At 47.5% G+C, this 16,688-nt stretch overlaps 1 protein-coding gene and 3 non-coding genes across 4 annotated transcripts in view; all 4 read right to left on the bottom strand.

Annotated features, from left to right (window-relative positions):
* LOC135804882 (actin-related protein 5-like) overlaps nucleotides 1–16,688 on the bottom strand; it is a 36,991-nt gene that overhangs the window by 13,956 nt on the left and 6,347 nt on the right. The window contains exons 3-12 of the mRNA XM_065318850.1: nucleotides 13,801–13,908; nucleotides 12,256–12,367; nucleotides 11,395–11,490; nucleotides 9,771–9,864; nucleotides 8,984–9,083; nucleotides 8,510–8,626; nucleotides 7,102–7,212; nucleotides 5,930–6,007; nucleotides 5,573–5,608; nucleotides 708–779 (exon numbers count right to left, since the gene is read on the bottom strand). Coding sequence (XP_065174922.1) covers nucleotides 708–779; nucleotides 5,573–5,608; nucleotides 5,930–6,007; nucleotides 7,102–7,212; nucleotides 8,510–8,626; nucleotides 8,984–9,083; nucleotides 9,771–9,864; nucleotides 11,395–11,490; nucleotides 12,256–12,367; nucleotides 13,801–13,908 — 924 coding nt within the window. The remainder of the gene's footprint in view (nucleotides 1–707; nucleotides 780–5,572; nucleotides 5,609–5,929; nucleotides 6,008–7,101; nucleotides 7,213–8,509; nucleotides 8,627–8,983; nucleotides 9,084–9,770; nucleotides 9,865–11,394; nucleotides 11,491–12,255; nucleotides 12,368–13,800; nucleotides 13,909–16,688) is intronic.
* Nucleotides 911–983, bottom strand: Trnat-agu (transfer RNA threonine (anticodon AGU)). The gene has a single exon. It is a non-coding gene; the product is annotated as a tRNA-Thr (tRNA).
* Trnat-agu (transfer RNA threonine (anticodon AGU)) lies at nucleotides 2,736–2,808 on the bottom strand. The gene has a single exon. It is a non-coding gene; the product is annotated as a tRNA-Thr (tRNA).
* On the bottom strand, nucleotides 3,703–3,775 carry Trnat-agu (transfer RNA threonine (anticodon AGU)). Its single transcript has one exon. It is a non-coding gene; the product is annotated as a tRNA-Thr (tRNA).

Genomic DNA, 16,688 nt, shown 5'->3' with positions numbered 1-16,688 from the left:
CACAAACACACACACACACACACACACACACACAAACACACACACACACACAAACACACACACACAAACACACACTTTTAGATCTGAAACGCACCCATCAACGAACGCCACGGCTGCGTAAACTATGTTGGGCAATTGCACCATTCAATAGTGTGCAGGGCAGAAAATTGCCCCCAGTTTACCCTGATCTTGCACACCTAGTCTGCTGCTGTACTTTCCGCTATTGCCAGCACACCCACAACCGCACCCACACCCACACCCACACCCAAACCCGCACCCACCCACTCCCACTTTTTGCTGCTGCCAGAAAACGCGCACACTTTTCATCATTGCCAGATACGCACATACTTTCCCTCGTTGCCAGAAAACGCATGCGTACATGCACATAAAAGGGTCCACACTTGATGCATAGACGCACGTAAAAAAGTAAAGTTGACATCCGAGGAAGACGAGTACCTGTAGGCATTCTCCTTTCCGGGCTACGTCCAAGGACTAAAAAAAGCTCACACTTGGTCTGGAGCTGTCAAAATAGACCCCCCCCCCCCCCTCCCCCCCAACACACACGCACGCACGCGCGCACGCGCACGCCCGCGCGCGCGCCCGCCCGCGCCCGCACGCACGCACGCACGCGCACACACACACACACACACACACTAACATAATTACACTGAACTCAAGTGCGCCAAATACCAGGAACATTTTCTTACTGAAAGTCGCGCTATTTGATCCTCCAGCGACTTCATCGATTGCTTTCCCCTATCAATGGCAAGCTGGACATCCTGCACAATAAAAATAAAAAAAGGCCAGAGGACAAAAAAACATGAGCGTCCGAGAGCCAGCTTACACAGACAACCGTGTGATGACAGTCACAACACCATCAACTTGACTCCGAGATCATCATCAGCAAATCAGCCACCACCCGGAATCGAACCGGGGATCTCCTGTTTACTAGACAGGCGCTTTAACCCCTAAGCCATGGCGGCACATGCTATCTCACCACGACATTTAAGCAAAATACCAAACATCACCTTCAGGTATAAGAAGACGCATGCATGCTTGAGGCAAAACATCATTGACATACTAGTAGCTGTGAGGCAACGGCTACATAGATAACAATAGCTCACGTACACAAGCCGCCACATCATTTTTCTGGAAGGAACATATTTGCAAGCCTTTTCATTGGCCTCCACTACCAAGCCTATGTGATCGGCTCCACCACAAATCAGATCACCAAAATATAAATTATGTAGAGCATTAGCTTTCAACAGAAATCCATTCAGTTACACTGTACATGTAGACAACAAAATTTGTTGTCTACATGTTCTGTCATGCTCTTACGTGTCGTTCAATGTCACAAAGCCTATTTAATAGGCTTTGTGACATTGCCAGAGCATGCCAGAACGACAAGAAAACGACATAACTGGCCTCTGGTAGCATTTCAAAATGTAAATCAATGACAAGGTCTACTAAAAAGAGGGGGGGGGGGGGGTGTCAATTGACAAACGCTCCATTCAGTTTTTACTCACTCTGATCTGCGCTGCATTGAAAAGTCTTTTATTGATGTAAAAAAGTCTGCTAAACCAAAGAACTATTCGATTACGTCATTCGTCGTAGATACAATCATGTTGAACATTGATCAAGAATTTCATTCAAAAAAGGTCGAGAGGCATGCAGGTATGGACTCGGATGGAGAGCCAAGGATTAATTTATAAAAAGTAAAAAAGGACCAAGGAACTACAAGTAAATAGTTACACTATAATGTGCACTAACACCTTCCCCTCCTTACGTTATTTCTATAACTTAGAACCTTCCAAGTTGGAAGGCTGTTGGAGTGCGCATCCAAGATGTGCTAGAGCTGTTAGCCAGTTAGTTGTAGAACGTCAGTACCGTCGGTCAGTGTCGTGCAAAGTTATCGCATGGGCTGATTGTTTAGTAACTGGTGGTGTTAGTGGACAGTATAGTGTAACTTGTAGTTCCTTGGTCCTTTTTACTGTTTATAAATAGGCATGCAGGTGTGTGCACATGTCTGTGCGTGTGTTGGAGTATCAAGACTCAAGACATTTAATAAATTTAAAAAACCGTGAGGGGGACTGGTGTATGGGTGGTGGCCGACGCTGTTCAAGCAAATATCGTACGGTATTGCCCTCGTACTTGGTCAATAATACAGGCATGTGTAAGTAAGTTCAAAGAGCCCGCCCTACAAGGCTGCAGTTAGTCCTGCAATCCCTCTCCGTGTTGTAAGCACCACTCGTACACCAGTCATTCCGGATCTTTGAAAAAACTGTCTGACTCTTGACGCCTCCACAGTCAACACATGCATAGACATGTGCACACACTTGCCCTTGACACCCTGGAAGTGGCACGCATGCGGGTCAACGTACAGAATGTACAAACACAGTGCTGCAAGCGGAACTGGTATATCTCAATGACTTCAAGAAGACAGCAGATGAATATCAGCAATCAGCATACAGAGTCAACTTGTTCATCTATACTAAATACGTGCAGTAAAAGAAAAAGAAGAAAAATACACTTGATGAGCGACTTCATCAAAGGGCATATGCATATGGCCTGAAGAAGGTGTCATGGGATTGGCACATGTACGTACGTACGATGTTCAGTTCATGGGAGGAGAAAAAGAGAAAAAAATGAGCCTCCGAGAGCCAGCTTACACAGACAACCGTGTGATGACAGTCACAACACCATCAACTTGACTCCAAGATCATCATCAGCAAATCAGCCACCACCCGGATTCGAACCGGGGATCTCCTGTTTACTAGACAGGCGCTTTAACCCCTAAGCCATGGCGGCACACACTATCTCACCACGACATTTCAGCAAATGATGTCAAAACCAAGCATCCTCGCATCTCCAGAGGCAAGCTTCGGACAAGAATCTGATCACCGATGATAGTCCGAGGCCCGACCTACAATTGCTTCAGCTCAGAGGAATTGACCAAGAACTTGTCACTTCAACAAAGCTGTGAAGTGTGCACATGCAGTTGTTTAGGTCATCAAAAGTCATTGGCTAACCCGTCACACCGCAGATTCTCCAGCATATCGCCGTATCGGTATGGTGATAAGGGAAATTGCGCGCGCATTCTTCATCTTCCGTACAGCAAGCAGAAATGTGCAGCACAGGCCGCCTCGGTGGAACAGTAAACAATCAGTGTGGAAGTGCATACTGTTAAGTGGGAAACTTCCGCACCAGGCAACATTTTACTACATTCGCGACCCGCACCAAAAAATCCATGATGCCGAATCATCACAACCGTTCTGTGCATATATTATGTAGATCGCAGACAGTAAGTACGTGATGCGATCGATGCAATCGATGAGATAAAACAGTCAAACGTACTAGTATCTTCAAACCACTGCATTCTTGCTGTGCAAGTTTGCACCCCGCAAAAGGGCCCCACTTCACAGTGCACTGCAGAAGAGGCGAGTCACCGTGACCAGAGAAAATATCAGGAAAGAGAAAAAAAAGAGATTTAACAAAACGGTATATCGAAGGTATAAGAGACAGTGGGGACAAGTCCGCATGACGTCCATGGCAGGAGAAAATGGGAGAAAAAGTGAGCCTTCGAGGGCCAGCTTACACAGAGAACAAAAAAACATGAGCCTCCGAGAGCCAGCTTACACAGACAACCGTGTAATGACAGTCACAACACCATCAACTTGACTCCAAGATCATCATCAGCAAATCAGCCACCACCCGGATTCGAACCGGGGATCTCCTGTTTACTAGACAGGCGCTTTAACCCCTAAGCCATGGCGGCACACACTACCTCACACCAGGATATTTCAGCAAATGATGTCAAGAGCAAAACACTGTCAGACCTGTACAAGTAGGCTTCAACTTCAAGTCAGTTCAAACCAGGTACATATAGTCCCTGGTTCGAACTCCTCTTTGGCAGGAAAGGGGAGTCCCCCAGGCAGAGCAAGGAGAGAAGACCAACATACACACTCACCACGGCCTGAATTAGGTATTGGCTAGGGTTTGCCCTCACCTGGTCAGCCATTGGATCTTTGCGAGATCATCGATCTCAGTCTCACAGCACAACAGCAGCACAACATCACCACACCCAACTACAGTCAACTTCGCTAATAACGACTGCGGATATAACGACAATTCGCGAATAACGACAGAATTTCCATGCCCAGAGCAAAGTCCCATCCCACTGGAATACATATAATGAGACTTCGGGTATAAGGCCGAGTAAAAAAAATTACTAGATGATCGTCCTTTTTTTTGGAAAAATCGGGGAGGGCGGGAGGATTTTATTTTTATTTTTTTACTTTTTACCCTCTCATGCACACAGTGTACACAACAACATCAAGGTTTTTTTTCTCTTTTTTTCTTTTTTTTTCTTTTTTTCTTTTTCTTTCTTCAGCAGATCGATACTGACGTTGTGATATACTAGTAGTATGTGGTCCATATAGTAAAGAAAGTATTAAACAAAGCGTGCACATGTTTCCTGCATCCGCGATCGGTAAAAAACCAACGATTTCGGCAAAAACTCACGATTTAAAAAATAAAATATTTCTTGGGGCGCTGACAAAAACTGGGGCGGACGGGGACGATCATCTAGCTTTTTTTTTTACTTGGCCTAACGACACTTCGCGAATAAGGACACCTTTTTGATGCCCCGCCGCCGAGTGTCGTTATAAGCCAAGTTGACTGTACTTGTACGAATAAGCAAGAGTACATAAGCTCCCAACCAGAGTGTGCAACTCTTGATACCCTTTGGCTCGCCAATGGCGAAAATTCACATCACGTGGTGTAGTGTTCCCGTTGTATGTGACGTCCCCAGCCCGCTTTCAGCGACCGGTGGAGTAGTAAAAATAGCACTCCCCGACATAAGCCCACTCAGCTGATGCGAGTCATCAGCATGATCGTGGCAAGATATTCGGACTGCGCGTACCACAAATCGTCCTTGGAACACACGATGTGAGTTTTCACCGTCGGAGACCCACATGCAGAGTTGCACACTCCTGAGAGCTTATTTAGTATTTAGGCGAGACCAAAATAAAATCTAGATTACCGGGCAGGACCCATGTGAAATTGGTGCGGGCGGGCGAATTTTTATTTTTTATTTATTTTTCTATGTATTTATGTATGTATGCATGCCATGCTGAACTTTGTTTTTACAGTATTTTCCGAAGTTGATTGTTCCAATCAAGTTCGGCAAGAAGCGTGTGTTCCTAGTTGGAACAATCAACTTCATGACTATTACCGCCGAAGTCGCAACTTCTAAGTTAGTATTTTCCGGTAATTTGTATTCAATTTTTTTTAATAGACAACAGGTACGTGGTTTACCCGTTCAATTTTTCTGTATTTCAGCCGACGATGGCCCTGACCTGTACATCAGTGAGTTGTACAAGCCTGGGTTTGTGTGACTCCATGTCACAAATCTACTCACACGATCTGTACTGTACATGTACATGAACTGTTCAAAACAAAAAATTGGCTTTGGCTCGATTTTGGTGCGGGAGGGCCTGGGAATCTCTAATAAATTATTTTTGGTCTCGCCTTACTCTTGGTATTAGCAATAAGCAAACAGCAACACACTTACATCTGCTGACTGAAATGCCAAGCTCTCTATCGTATCCTACAACAGGGAGAAAGAGAGAGAGAAGAGAGAAAAAAAGGCGAGTGGGTGAGTAAAAGGAAGATAGGGAGGGCGTGCTATGCTTGAAAAAAGAAAATCACGCCTATTTCAAGTACTTTATACACACAGCAACCTCAGCAGCAGCAGCAGCAACCTCAGTAGCAGCAGCAACCTCAGTAGCAGCAGCAACCTCAGTAGCAGCAGCAACCTCAGCAGCAGCAGCAGCAGCAGCAACCTCAGCAGCAGCAGCAGTAGCAGCCTCAGAAGCAGCAGTAGCAATGGTGGCAGCAGCTGCTCTACTAGGCTAGCTGATGAACTGACCTGAAACGCATCGGGATCCTTTTCTTGCATGTCAAGAATGCTGATGAAATGGTCGACTTCCTCACGAAGTGCATCTAGCTGCAACCAAACCAAACCAAATAAAATAAACTTGGATCAGCATGACAACAAGAACAGATTGCTGGGGACACAGATGCTAATATCCCAATGAAATGCAGCTGGTGTATCATACATTATAGGACACAACACATGAACAGTGACGATGATGCCACACTCACAGCACGAAACAGCAAAACGCCAGCAAAGCAACACACTAGAAGTCAGTGCATCTGGCTACTGTCCACAAGCAGCTGTCCTGAGATGCTGCCGCCTGTACTGCAGCACACTGGGACTACATGTACTCGTACAGTTGTACTCAGTAGCGTACTCAACTACAGTCCATTTCAAAACTATAGACGCGTAGGGTTTTTGAAATATTTCAAATTTGGCTGGAGCTTTTTGAGAATAGTTTTCGGAATATTGCTCAGGTCCGCTCCACAATTACTCTCATATAGTTTCTAAACGATTGGATAACAGGCGCCCAATTTGGAAAAATGTATGCACAAAGTGATCACAGACGCTGTGTGGTATAGATGCTGGCATAACCGTTTTGCCTAGGTACACGTCTATAGTTTTGAAATGGACTGTACATGTACTCGTACAGTTGAGTTGTACTCAGTAGCGTACTCAACTACTGTCGTGGACATGGAAATCCAGTCGATGACAGGGGCAAGCGGCTTAAGCGCGTACAGAGCGGTGCATGCAGTCCACAGTTATGTTGATCCCATGCGACCAGCGCGCTGCAGCGCATAATGCAGAATGTGTGTACTGCTTACCCACGGCTGCTTGGCCAGCGCCCTGGGGCCGCTAGACATGCGACCGGATTTCCATGTCCACGACAGTAAGAGGGGGGGGGGGGGGGGGGGAGAGGAGGGGCACTGCACTATTGGCCTGCAGTAGCGGGACCTGCACGTGTGTTCCACTACACATGTGACTGCACGGGCGTAGCTGTCCCCTTTGGGGGGGGGGGGGGGGGTGCACGGCCGCATACATGTATGTGTAGGATGGCTGGTGCATGTCATTCATAGCAATTATGTGCATGCTGAACCTAGGTCGAAATTTTATGGGGGGGGGGGGGGGGGTGCAACATCAGAACTCACAACATCAGAACTCACCTTTTCTTGCCGCCGTTTAGCATTGATTTCTTGCAGACGCTGTCCTTGCTTTAGTTTCCGCTGCTTCTCTCTTTCTTCATGCCCCGGATCGGTTGGCTTTTCCATGGGTGGCTGCAATGGTAGGACAACAGGAAAGCCAAGCATCTTACACACATACTGTCCGCCCCTGAAAATGACCAAGGCCAAAGCAGAATACTGCGCAGAACGTAAGCATGACACTTTTTCCTGTTCCCCTCGTAAGAACGCCTCTCGGTCGCCACACCCAACCAGCAAGCTGCTCGCAGCGCTAGACCCGGCCAGCCAGAGACACAGAAGTGCACTGGGGACCTGTACAATCTGTACATGTACTCGCTCTCAACTATAGAAGTATAACTTGCCCTCAAGATTAGAAGTATGAAGCAGAAGCGTGCCCTGCTATCCAAAGAGTGCGCTGCTCTACGTGTATGTGTTGGCTTATGCACACAGCAAGGAGAGAGGAAGGTCTACTGCAGCTTTGAGTTTCCCACAGCACGCTCATCACACAACTGGCAGTCTTGGCTTATGCACACAGCAAGGAGAGAGGAAGGTCTACTGCAGCTTTGAGTTTCCCACAGCACGCTCATCATACAACTGGCAGGCCAAGCCGGGTGATCGGAACATAAAGGGAAAGAGACGTGAGAAGGTGAAGGCGACTGGTAGTAAATCGGCACAAGCTGCGCACGCATGCGTACATCAGACGATAACAGCGTGAGGTGTGAATGCCACACATGTGCAGCAGTAACAGTCACGCATAAGTGAGAGTCGGTCCCAGGTGTAATAACTACTAACAGGCAAGCATGATTGCAGCTGCAGGGTGGTCTATGACTAGTAGCCCTTCTCTCTCACCAGTGCTGCAGTTCTTGCTTGCAGAGTTCCTGCTTCTCCTTAATTAAACCATCCTGGTTAGCTACGCAACTACGTATAAGAATCACGCATGGGACCAGCGCTCACCCGGGTGTGAGAATTATTGCGACGCATGTCTAGCTATACTACTTTCCTGATATGTGCATGTGGGAATTACTTCCAATTGCTTTCACCATCTCCTCAGCGCGAGTACACAGAGAAACAACACACTACTGGCCAGTGGCTAAACAAACTGTCAGACATCGAATACAGATAAGGAGCGATGTGACTAAACTCCATCACTCACTCACTCACTCACCCACCCATCCACCCACTGGCTCGCTCACTCACTCACTCACCCAACCATCCACCTACCCACTCACTCACTCACCCACTCACTCATTCACTCACTCACTCACCCACTCATTCACTCACTCACTCACCCACTCATTCACTCACTCACTCACCCACTCATTCACTCACTCACTCAATCACTCACTCACTCCAAATGATAATGCCACAGAACATGCAAGCATACACATCTTACGGGTGTGAACGGCATTTGTATGTAGAGGTAAGAGGGACGGTTTGTACAGGTTTCCTTCCACAGAGATAACTCGTCGGAGTAGTTGATTGCAAAGCGGCAGTGTCTGTGAACTAGCTCCTGTAACCAGGGACACGACAGAAGAAACAGCAATGGCTCAACGCTGCCAAGTTGTACAGGATCAGACACAACTACTAGTGGGAAGGAGTCCCCAAGCTACCTAGTCATTCCACACAACATACTACGCAGACAACGCATTGGGTAGCAGTGGTAGCAGCAGCAGCAGCAACAACAGTGGCAGCAGCAGCGGCGGCAGCAGCGGCGGCAGCAGCAGCGGTAGCAACTAACCGTTAAACGTTACAGCGGCAGCACAAAGATGACACCGTGCAATGGCAAGCAGCACAAGATAGATCTCAAAAGGCAACGGTAGATTGCACTAGAATCAGCGTGAGGCAAATTGACCTATGCGCAACACACCTGTGCACGGGATAGAGTGAGTGACTGCAAGTGCACCGGATATCCAAGCTGCAGCAAGCGCTGCATGTACCCCACGCAGTGAGCACCTCCAACATTGATACTGCACCACGGGTACAGCATACAGCACACACAGCACACAGCACACACCAAGAAAACACAAACAAGCCCACTGTCATAATACTAAGAAGAAGGTCACACTTCAGGCTCTTCAACAACATCTTCAAAGTTTTCACTAGTAGCATACTTTCAAGCCTTATCGCCAGGTGAAACACAGGCAAAATCAAATGACACAAGGGCAATAGCTTACGTACGGTAGAGAGGTGATAGAAACAGTGCAAGGAAGAAGAGCTACAACAACGATGCCCACTGTCACTGCTCGAAATTACTACACGCAACCAGGAATAGCCAACCGTGCATACATCGACATTACTAGTCGGGCAGATGCTGATTGGTTCACCCAAATGCAATTATCCCCCTCAATGCTCACACATAATGTGACATACTTCATTCAGCACTATAAATTCTTGACAACTGGACTTTTAAATGTTACCGTACAAGACGATATTATTTGCTGGGAACTAAATTCTGTCATTTTCGCCCAAAGAGTCTTCGAACTAAATGACATGTAGGACGAACATTGATTTGTCTAGCCTAACAGCACATTGCAACTGTTTTTCCTTGGAGAAGGACAGACTTATTCATCGACTAAATGCACCTGCACGCACAACACCGTATTAGTACTCATCGCTGTAATCACGAGAGCGATGCACGAGTGCACAGCACTAACCGTTTACAATGGCATGCATCCAAGTGGCCATCGACGACTGGCAGTATGTGGGTAGCCTGGTGGCCACAGGCTACGACTAGGGCATCGCTTCGAGCTGCAAAGCGTGAAGCAAACGACAAGCAAGACCAAATCAATATGTGCCCAGATAGTGGAATCGTCATGATACCTTTTCAAGCAGTGCTGATCAGGGGTGTGAGCACCCCTGATCAGCACTACACTGCCACTACCCAGATTAATCTCCCAGAGTTCACAGCGGAGACAGGGGATGCATTCGGAGAAACAAGTTCTTCAAGCAGCCTTACTCCTTCTCCCAACTAGGTCCAATGTGGACTTGAAAGGTACAGGCACCTTGCGGGTTCATCAGCCAGTCACCCAGTCGGCCATAACCAGAACTATGATTATATCACAGAAACTCCACAGGTATGAAACAGGACCTTTCAGACCAGGACACCCGGAGAAGAGCGTTCTACAGAAAGCCAAACATGTTCGCTTTCGTGGTGGTCTCACGGCGATACCTGGCTGACACAGCGCCAGGTTATCATGCTGTCCTGTGGGGAAACGTACGCCCATAGCTGATCAGTTCCATGGGTGACAGTTTGGTCTGACTCTTGGCCGAGCATCCTAGGAGACCAGAATTATTGTTTGTTGCTACAACCACCTGCGATCTGTGCAAGAAAGGTGATATCTTCGGCGGTATTCACTACTCAGTACAGTCAACTTCGTGTATAACGACACTCGGCGGGGCATCAGAAAAGTGTCGTTATTCGCGAAGTGTCCTTATGCCCGAGGTCTCATGATACGCATTACAGTTAGGTGGGACTTTGCTCTGGGCTGGGAACTTCTGTCGTTATTCGCGAATTGTCGTTACATCCGCAGGCGTTATTAGCGAAGTGGACTGTAGTCGATACCACCTAGAGTACATGGAACCCAGAGTGTGCAGCTCTGATGGGTTGCTGTCATGGCCAAACATGATTATTCTCATTTTAGTGATGTAGTGCGCACAAGCAGGATTCAAGCAGGTCTCTTTCTGGACAACTGTAGCTTAGTTGTACGCACTACGCCACTTCCCGCCTCCGAGCTGCACCAAATATGATGTACTGTAAAAGCAGAAATTTTCGGTGGTGTTTTATTTTCGGTAACTTCGGTGCCGAAATTTTTACCGAAAATAAAACGCACCGAAAATGTCGGTATAGTACTTGTACACTTACCTGGAACGCGGGTTTACCGAAAATTTCCCTCCGCCGAACCGCCGATTTTGGAGAATACCGAAAATATTACACCACCGAAAATTTCTGCTTTTACAGTAATCCAGGAATTTCGCCGTGACAGACACCCGTGCAGAAAAAGGCAGAAGCTGCACACTCAGAGTTTCATGTACTCTTGATTGATGCCACGCACCCATAGCGGTTCAAGTGCGTGAGCTGTACTAGCATGGCTCATGGCATGCCAGGGTAACAGGTAACTCGGTCAATATCGATGCAAGGCAGTATAATGTAGTAATATTATTACTACATGTACTGTGTGTTGATGCTGCCAGGCATGCAGAGTCCGATTAGCCAGAAGCCAATACAGATAACACGCCGAGATTCGCATGCGCGGATGATACACAGTAATACACACCTACCGGCATCAGGCAGATTATGGTAGAGACTGAACAGGCTGTCCACACCGTATAACACAGAGGGGACGGAATAGCATTCGAACAGCAACTCTGACATCACTGCAAGAAAGGCAGGGAAGAGGGCATGGAAATACACGTACTCTGTTCACTAGTATCACATGGCGAGCGTTCAAAGTAACAGAACAATGAACAACCAACATAGGGATTCATTCGCCCGAAAAAGCTGCTTCAATCAGCCGTGTGGTGTAGACTAGGCTAAAATTAGTGGCGGTCAATTCATCAGCCTTGCAAGCTGTTGAATGGTGTAATCCCAGCACAAGCTGCTATGTCTAACATAGCTGTTCGCTATCATCGCTTCCGTGATGGGCAGGTCTGAGGTCTGAGGTGTGTGTGTGTGTGTGTGTGCGTGTGTGTGCGCGCGCGCGTGTGTGTGCGTGTGCATGTTTGTGTGAGCAAGATAGATAGATAGATAGATTTGAGTAGATAGATAGATAGATAGATAGATAGATAGATAGATACTAGTAGATAGACAGACAGACAGACAGACAGACAGACAGACAGACAGACAGACAGAGAGAGAGAGAGAGAGAGAGAGAGAGAGAGAGAGAGAGAGAGAGAGAGAGAGAGAGAGAGAGAGAGAGAGAGAGAGAGAGAGAGAGAGAGAGAGAGAGAGAGAGAGAGAGAGAGAGAGAGAGAGAGAGAGAGAGAGAGCAAGGGAGGGAGGGCAGAGTGTGTGTGTATGCGCATGTGTGCGTGTGTGCAGGTGAGTGAGTGAGAGCAGGCAGCCATGAGAAACAGAAAACCTGGTCTCTTGAATTAACAGCCTTCATGGAATGGGTACAAGTAAAAGTAAATAAACCTTACATGATCTGCAGTACGGTGGGTTGCAGACTGGCTCAGTAAGGACAACAGGGTGGCCAACCGCGCCGTCCGAGCTGATTCCCAGTCGAGAACAGATGTGATCAAAGACCAGCTCCTGTGAATATAGGAACAAGATCAGCGAAAAAAGCTTACAGCACAGGTACGTTGCCTCTCTGAACAGTCTCCAATCTACTTTGCTGGTCAGACCAACAGTTAATAATAGCCAGAAGAGTTGGCAGAACAAACCAATGTTCCCATTTCAATGTCACGCTAGCAAGACTCGGCCGTACATGCAGTACGAAGCCTTCGGGTCATCCCAACAAACCATGGACCAGTACCTGTAGGCATGCAGATAGAAGTGCAGAGGAATAAGATGCAGTGTGATTGTACACGTACAAGTTGTGGCTGCATTGTCCATGTACTGTATCAGCAGAATTTTTAGGTGGTGTAATATTTTCGGTACTCTCCAAAATCGGAGGTTCGGTGGAGGGAAACTTTCGGTAAACCCGTTTCCCAGGTAAGTGTACTAGTACTAGTTGTATTCCCGTAGCTATGCAAAAGACGTTACTTCAGTAACGTCCGGCGCTAGCCAGGGTCCACACAGCTTTAATTCCGTGTTTGTTTATTTGTGCCATCGGCATGCCTGGCGCTATCCCGTACCGTACTGTACCGTACCATCAAAGACAGCTGGCCACAAACAGCTGGCCACAATATTCAAATAGGGCTTTCAAATGCAAGATCATAACGTGAAGCAACTTGGAAGAATGAGTATGTATGCGAACTTCATTGCGAAGTGCATCGGGGGAATGCATGCAGGGCGATAGTGCGGGTTCGAATCCCAGGTTATGTCTTGAAAAAATAGGAGAAATGAAAAATTTATAACATCCCTATGCTTTTTTTGCCTAGGTCATCAAGGTGGTAGACGGTGTCGTATTACCCTCGACCGTACCTGTCCCGTACCGTGCTGTACCATCAAAGACAACTGGCCACACACAGCTGGCCACAATATTCAAATAGGGCTTTCAAATGCAAGATCATAACTTGAAGCAACTTGGAAGAATGAATATGTATGCGAAGTGTATCGGGGGAATGCATGCAGGGCGATAGGCGGGTTCGAATCCCAGGTTATGTCTTAAAAAAATAGGAGAAATGAAAAATTTATAACATCCCTATGCTTTTTTTTTGCCTAGGTCATCAAGGTGGTAGACGGTGTCGTATTACCCTCGAATGCAAAGAGAAAGTTTGATGTAGCCAATCAATGGAAAAAAAAACATTTCCATCAGTTCTAATAACATGCATGATGAGCTAGCTAGGCAAAAAACCATAGCGTAGGGCCCTGAGCTTCCAAGCTCTCTCGTTTATTTTCGGGGAAATACTCCGCACCGAAGTTACCGAAAATAAAACACCACGGAAAATTTCTGCTTTTACAGTACTCAATATAGTCACAGCATCTTCTGGCATCCAATCAGCATCACACTCAGCTACAAGAGACTAGTCAGCAGTGATCGCATGCACAAAAGAAATCAATTACACACTGCATTCGCTCACCTGTGTGTCGTAGTGAGTTACCAAGTTACGATCAAAAGGAGAGCGCAGTGCCCAGCGCATTGATTCCAGATTCCCTATGTCGTTGCCAACCACCATTGCCTCCATCTCCTGAATTTTACCAACCAGCCAGCATGACACACACACACACACACACACACACGCACACTACTACTACTACTACTACTACTATCAATCAGCTACCCCTTGGGGTCACGCCGCCCTCCACTCAGAGAACTGAGCGCAAGGTGAGGGGCAGTGGCGCAAACAAAACAGAAAGTACAGCAAAATGAATTGAAAAAAAAGGAAATCAAAACAAGCTGCCATATTGATGGAAAGGGACTCACAAACAGAGGAAGGAAATATCACAAACCAGATGAACAGTCTGCTGTAACGTAGGTCCACTATAACATGCAACGACTGAAGAAAGGCACAAAATTAATGTGAACATGATGTTCTGTTCCACAACGTCTGTACGCGTACTGCTTCGGCCTTCATGCACCAGGAAAGCACAATCTTGAGCTGGAGGGTGGGCACCGAACGTTCCACAAGGGCTCCACAAGACGTACTTTCACGAAACGACGAGGAGTATGCGCAGCAAGATAACATCACTACACCATCGCCGCACGACGACTGGCCACTCAGGTCCAAACAACACGAACAAATTCACAATTCCAGCTATCACCGCGCAGTAATAAATTGTTGCGAGTGTGACCTGTATCCTTTTTCATCCAGGAATCCACTTGTTTTGCCGAACGCCACTGCATTGTTTCAGGCTGGGGATTGATCCGAGGGCTCGCCACGCCACTGCGGAGGATGCGGAAAGGACGCAAGAAGACGGTGACGGCAACAAATTACCCGCCCTGGTCGTCAGCTCACTGAATGTCCTTCCGCGCGAGCGAAACCGGCTGCAAGGCATGAAAAGCCTACTGCCTGTCAATACCCAGGGACGACCCTGACCAGAAGGCCAAGGCCGCCCCGTGGAGGAGGCCAACAAAGAGAAAACCAGGAGCTAACAAATCTGCTTCCTCTCCGCGAAAATTTTTTTTTGACACACACGCACACACACACACACACCATACACACACCATACACACACACACACACACACACACACACACACACACACACACACACACAGCAGCAGCAGCAGCAGCAGCAACAGGACTGGGGGAATGGGTTAAAAACTTAACACCACGACAGTAGTACGTATGCATCATCATCATCATGTTGGCAGCACAAGCTTGTAAGTACAGTTATCTAGTAAGGGTCGCATGCCAAACCAATTGAAAGCACGGCAAGAAAACACTCATTCAGAAAAACAGTGTGGCAGCTGCCTCCTAGCAATACCCAAAAGTAAATACATGGTGGCTAAGAAAAGCACGAGAAAAGGGGTTGAAAGCAATGCCGTCAGAAGTCAAAATCTAACGACAAATATTGACTTTTGGATCCACTCTGTCCATGGTGAAGTAAAGGATGCGATGGGTGAATCCCTCATACCAGGGGTATTGCAGGTAGGTGTAATTGTACTGTACCAGGATTGGGTCCCTGACTGGGTGGGCCCATGGCAGTCACTACCGGTGGAAGTGGCACTATGCTGTGAAGGAGAACCACCCGAACGTGTATGGATCCATAAAAAGACGGGATCCGAGTAGAGCCAAAAGTCGGCGTTGTCATGACACCAGGCTGACAGTGACGTAGCACTTTCCAGCCCTTTGCCCGTATCCACCGCGCAGCCCCCAACAGCGAAGTGAAATCATGACCCCAAGACGTGCATCCACGCACACAGTCCGGCCATCACTTGATCATGCCCATGTCCAATCCTAACAAAGTCTCACAGGAGGCCAACGCAGACCGTTTCATACTGGCCGAAAGGTCTGACAAGGCAGATTTCCCTGTGCATTGCGATTCGCAACACAACTGTAACCCCCTGCCGTCAAAGACAGTCATCATTGCAAATAAGCTCAAGAACAAGAGACAAGATCTAAGTTTAGAACCAGCACAATGTGCAATGAAATACTGCTAAGTCTTCTATAAAATCCACACTTGAATAGCGCTGAATGGACCCATTGCGCAATGACGTAAAAACACCCTTCACAGCCAAATATGGAATGCATGAGTAATGCTTGTGAGTATGCTGGGATCAGGAGTGCACTGTTCAACACCCCAGACGACCCCCCCCCCCCCCCCCCCCCAGGTGGCTGTGAAGGGTGTTTTGGTACAAATTACGTCATTGCGCAATGGGTCTATAGAAGACGCACTTTTTGAAACACCATATCGCACAAGTCGCCCTTGTATAGTAGCTGCTGCAGCTTCAACATGCACTATATGCACTACTAGATCCCACAGACTTCACTACATCCACTGTCTGCACCACTAGATCCCACAGGCTTCACTGCATCCACTGTCTGCACCACTAGATCCCACAGGCTTCACTGCATCCACTGTCTGCACCACTAGATCCCTCAGGCTTCACTACATCCACTGTCTGCACCACTAGATCCCACAGGCTTCACTACATCCACTGTCTGCACCACTAGATCCCTCAGGCTTCACTGCATCCACTGTCTGCACCACTAGATCCCCCAGGCTTCACTACATCCACTGTCTGCACCACTAGATCCCTCAGGCTTCACTACATGATAGTAACATCCCACAGGCTTCACTACATCCCACTGTCTGTCGCCGACCTGTTGTATGCATAATCCGCTCGTACATGTAAACTCATGACGTACGAGTTATCGTGCCACTGCCACTGGCTGCGGCATTTACACAAGACCTTACGATAGTTCGCACCACCAGCACCAGCCCCACGCGGCCACCCCGGGTATAGTCGTGTGTAGGGCATTGAACAGCACAGTCTGGATCTCAGCATACCCACATGCATTAAT

Source organism: Sycon ciliatum, chromosome 1, assembly GCF_964019385.1.
Source record: "Sycon ciliatum chromosome 1, ocSycCili1.1, whole genome shotgun sequence".
Lineage (NCBI taxonomy): Eukaryota > Metazoa > Porifera > Calcarea > Leucosolenida > Sycettidae > Sycon > Sycon ciliatum.
Note: the sequence above shows the minus strand (reverse complement) of the source record. Positions and strands in the feature narration are given on the sequence as shown.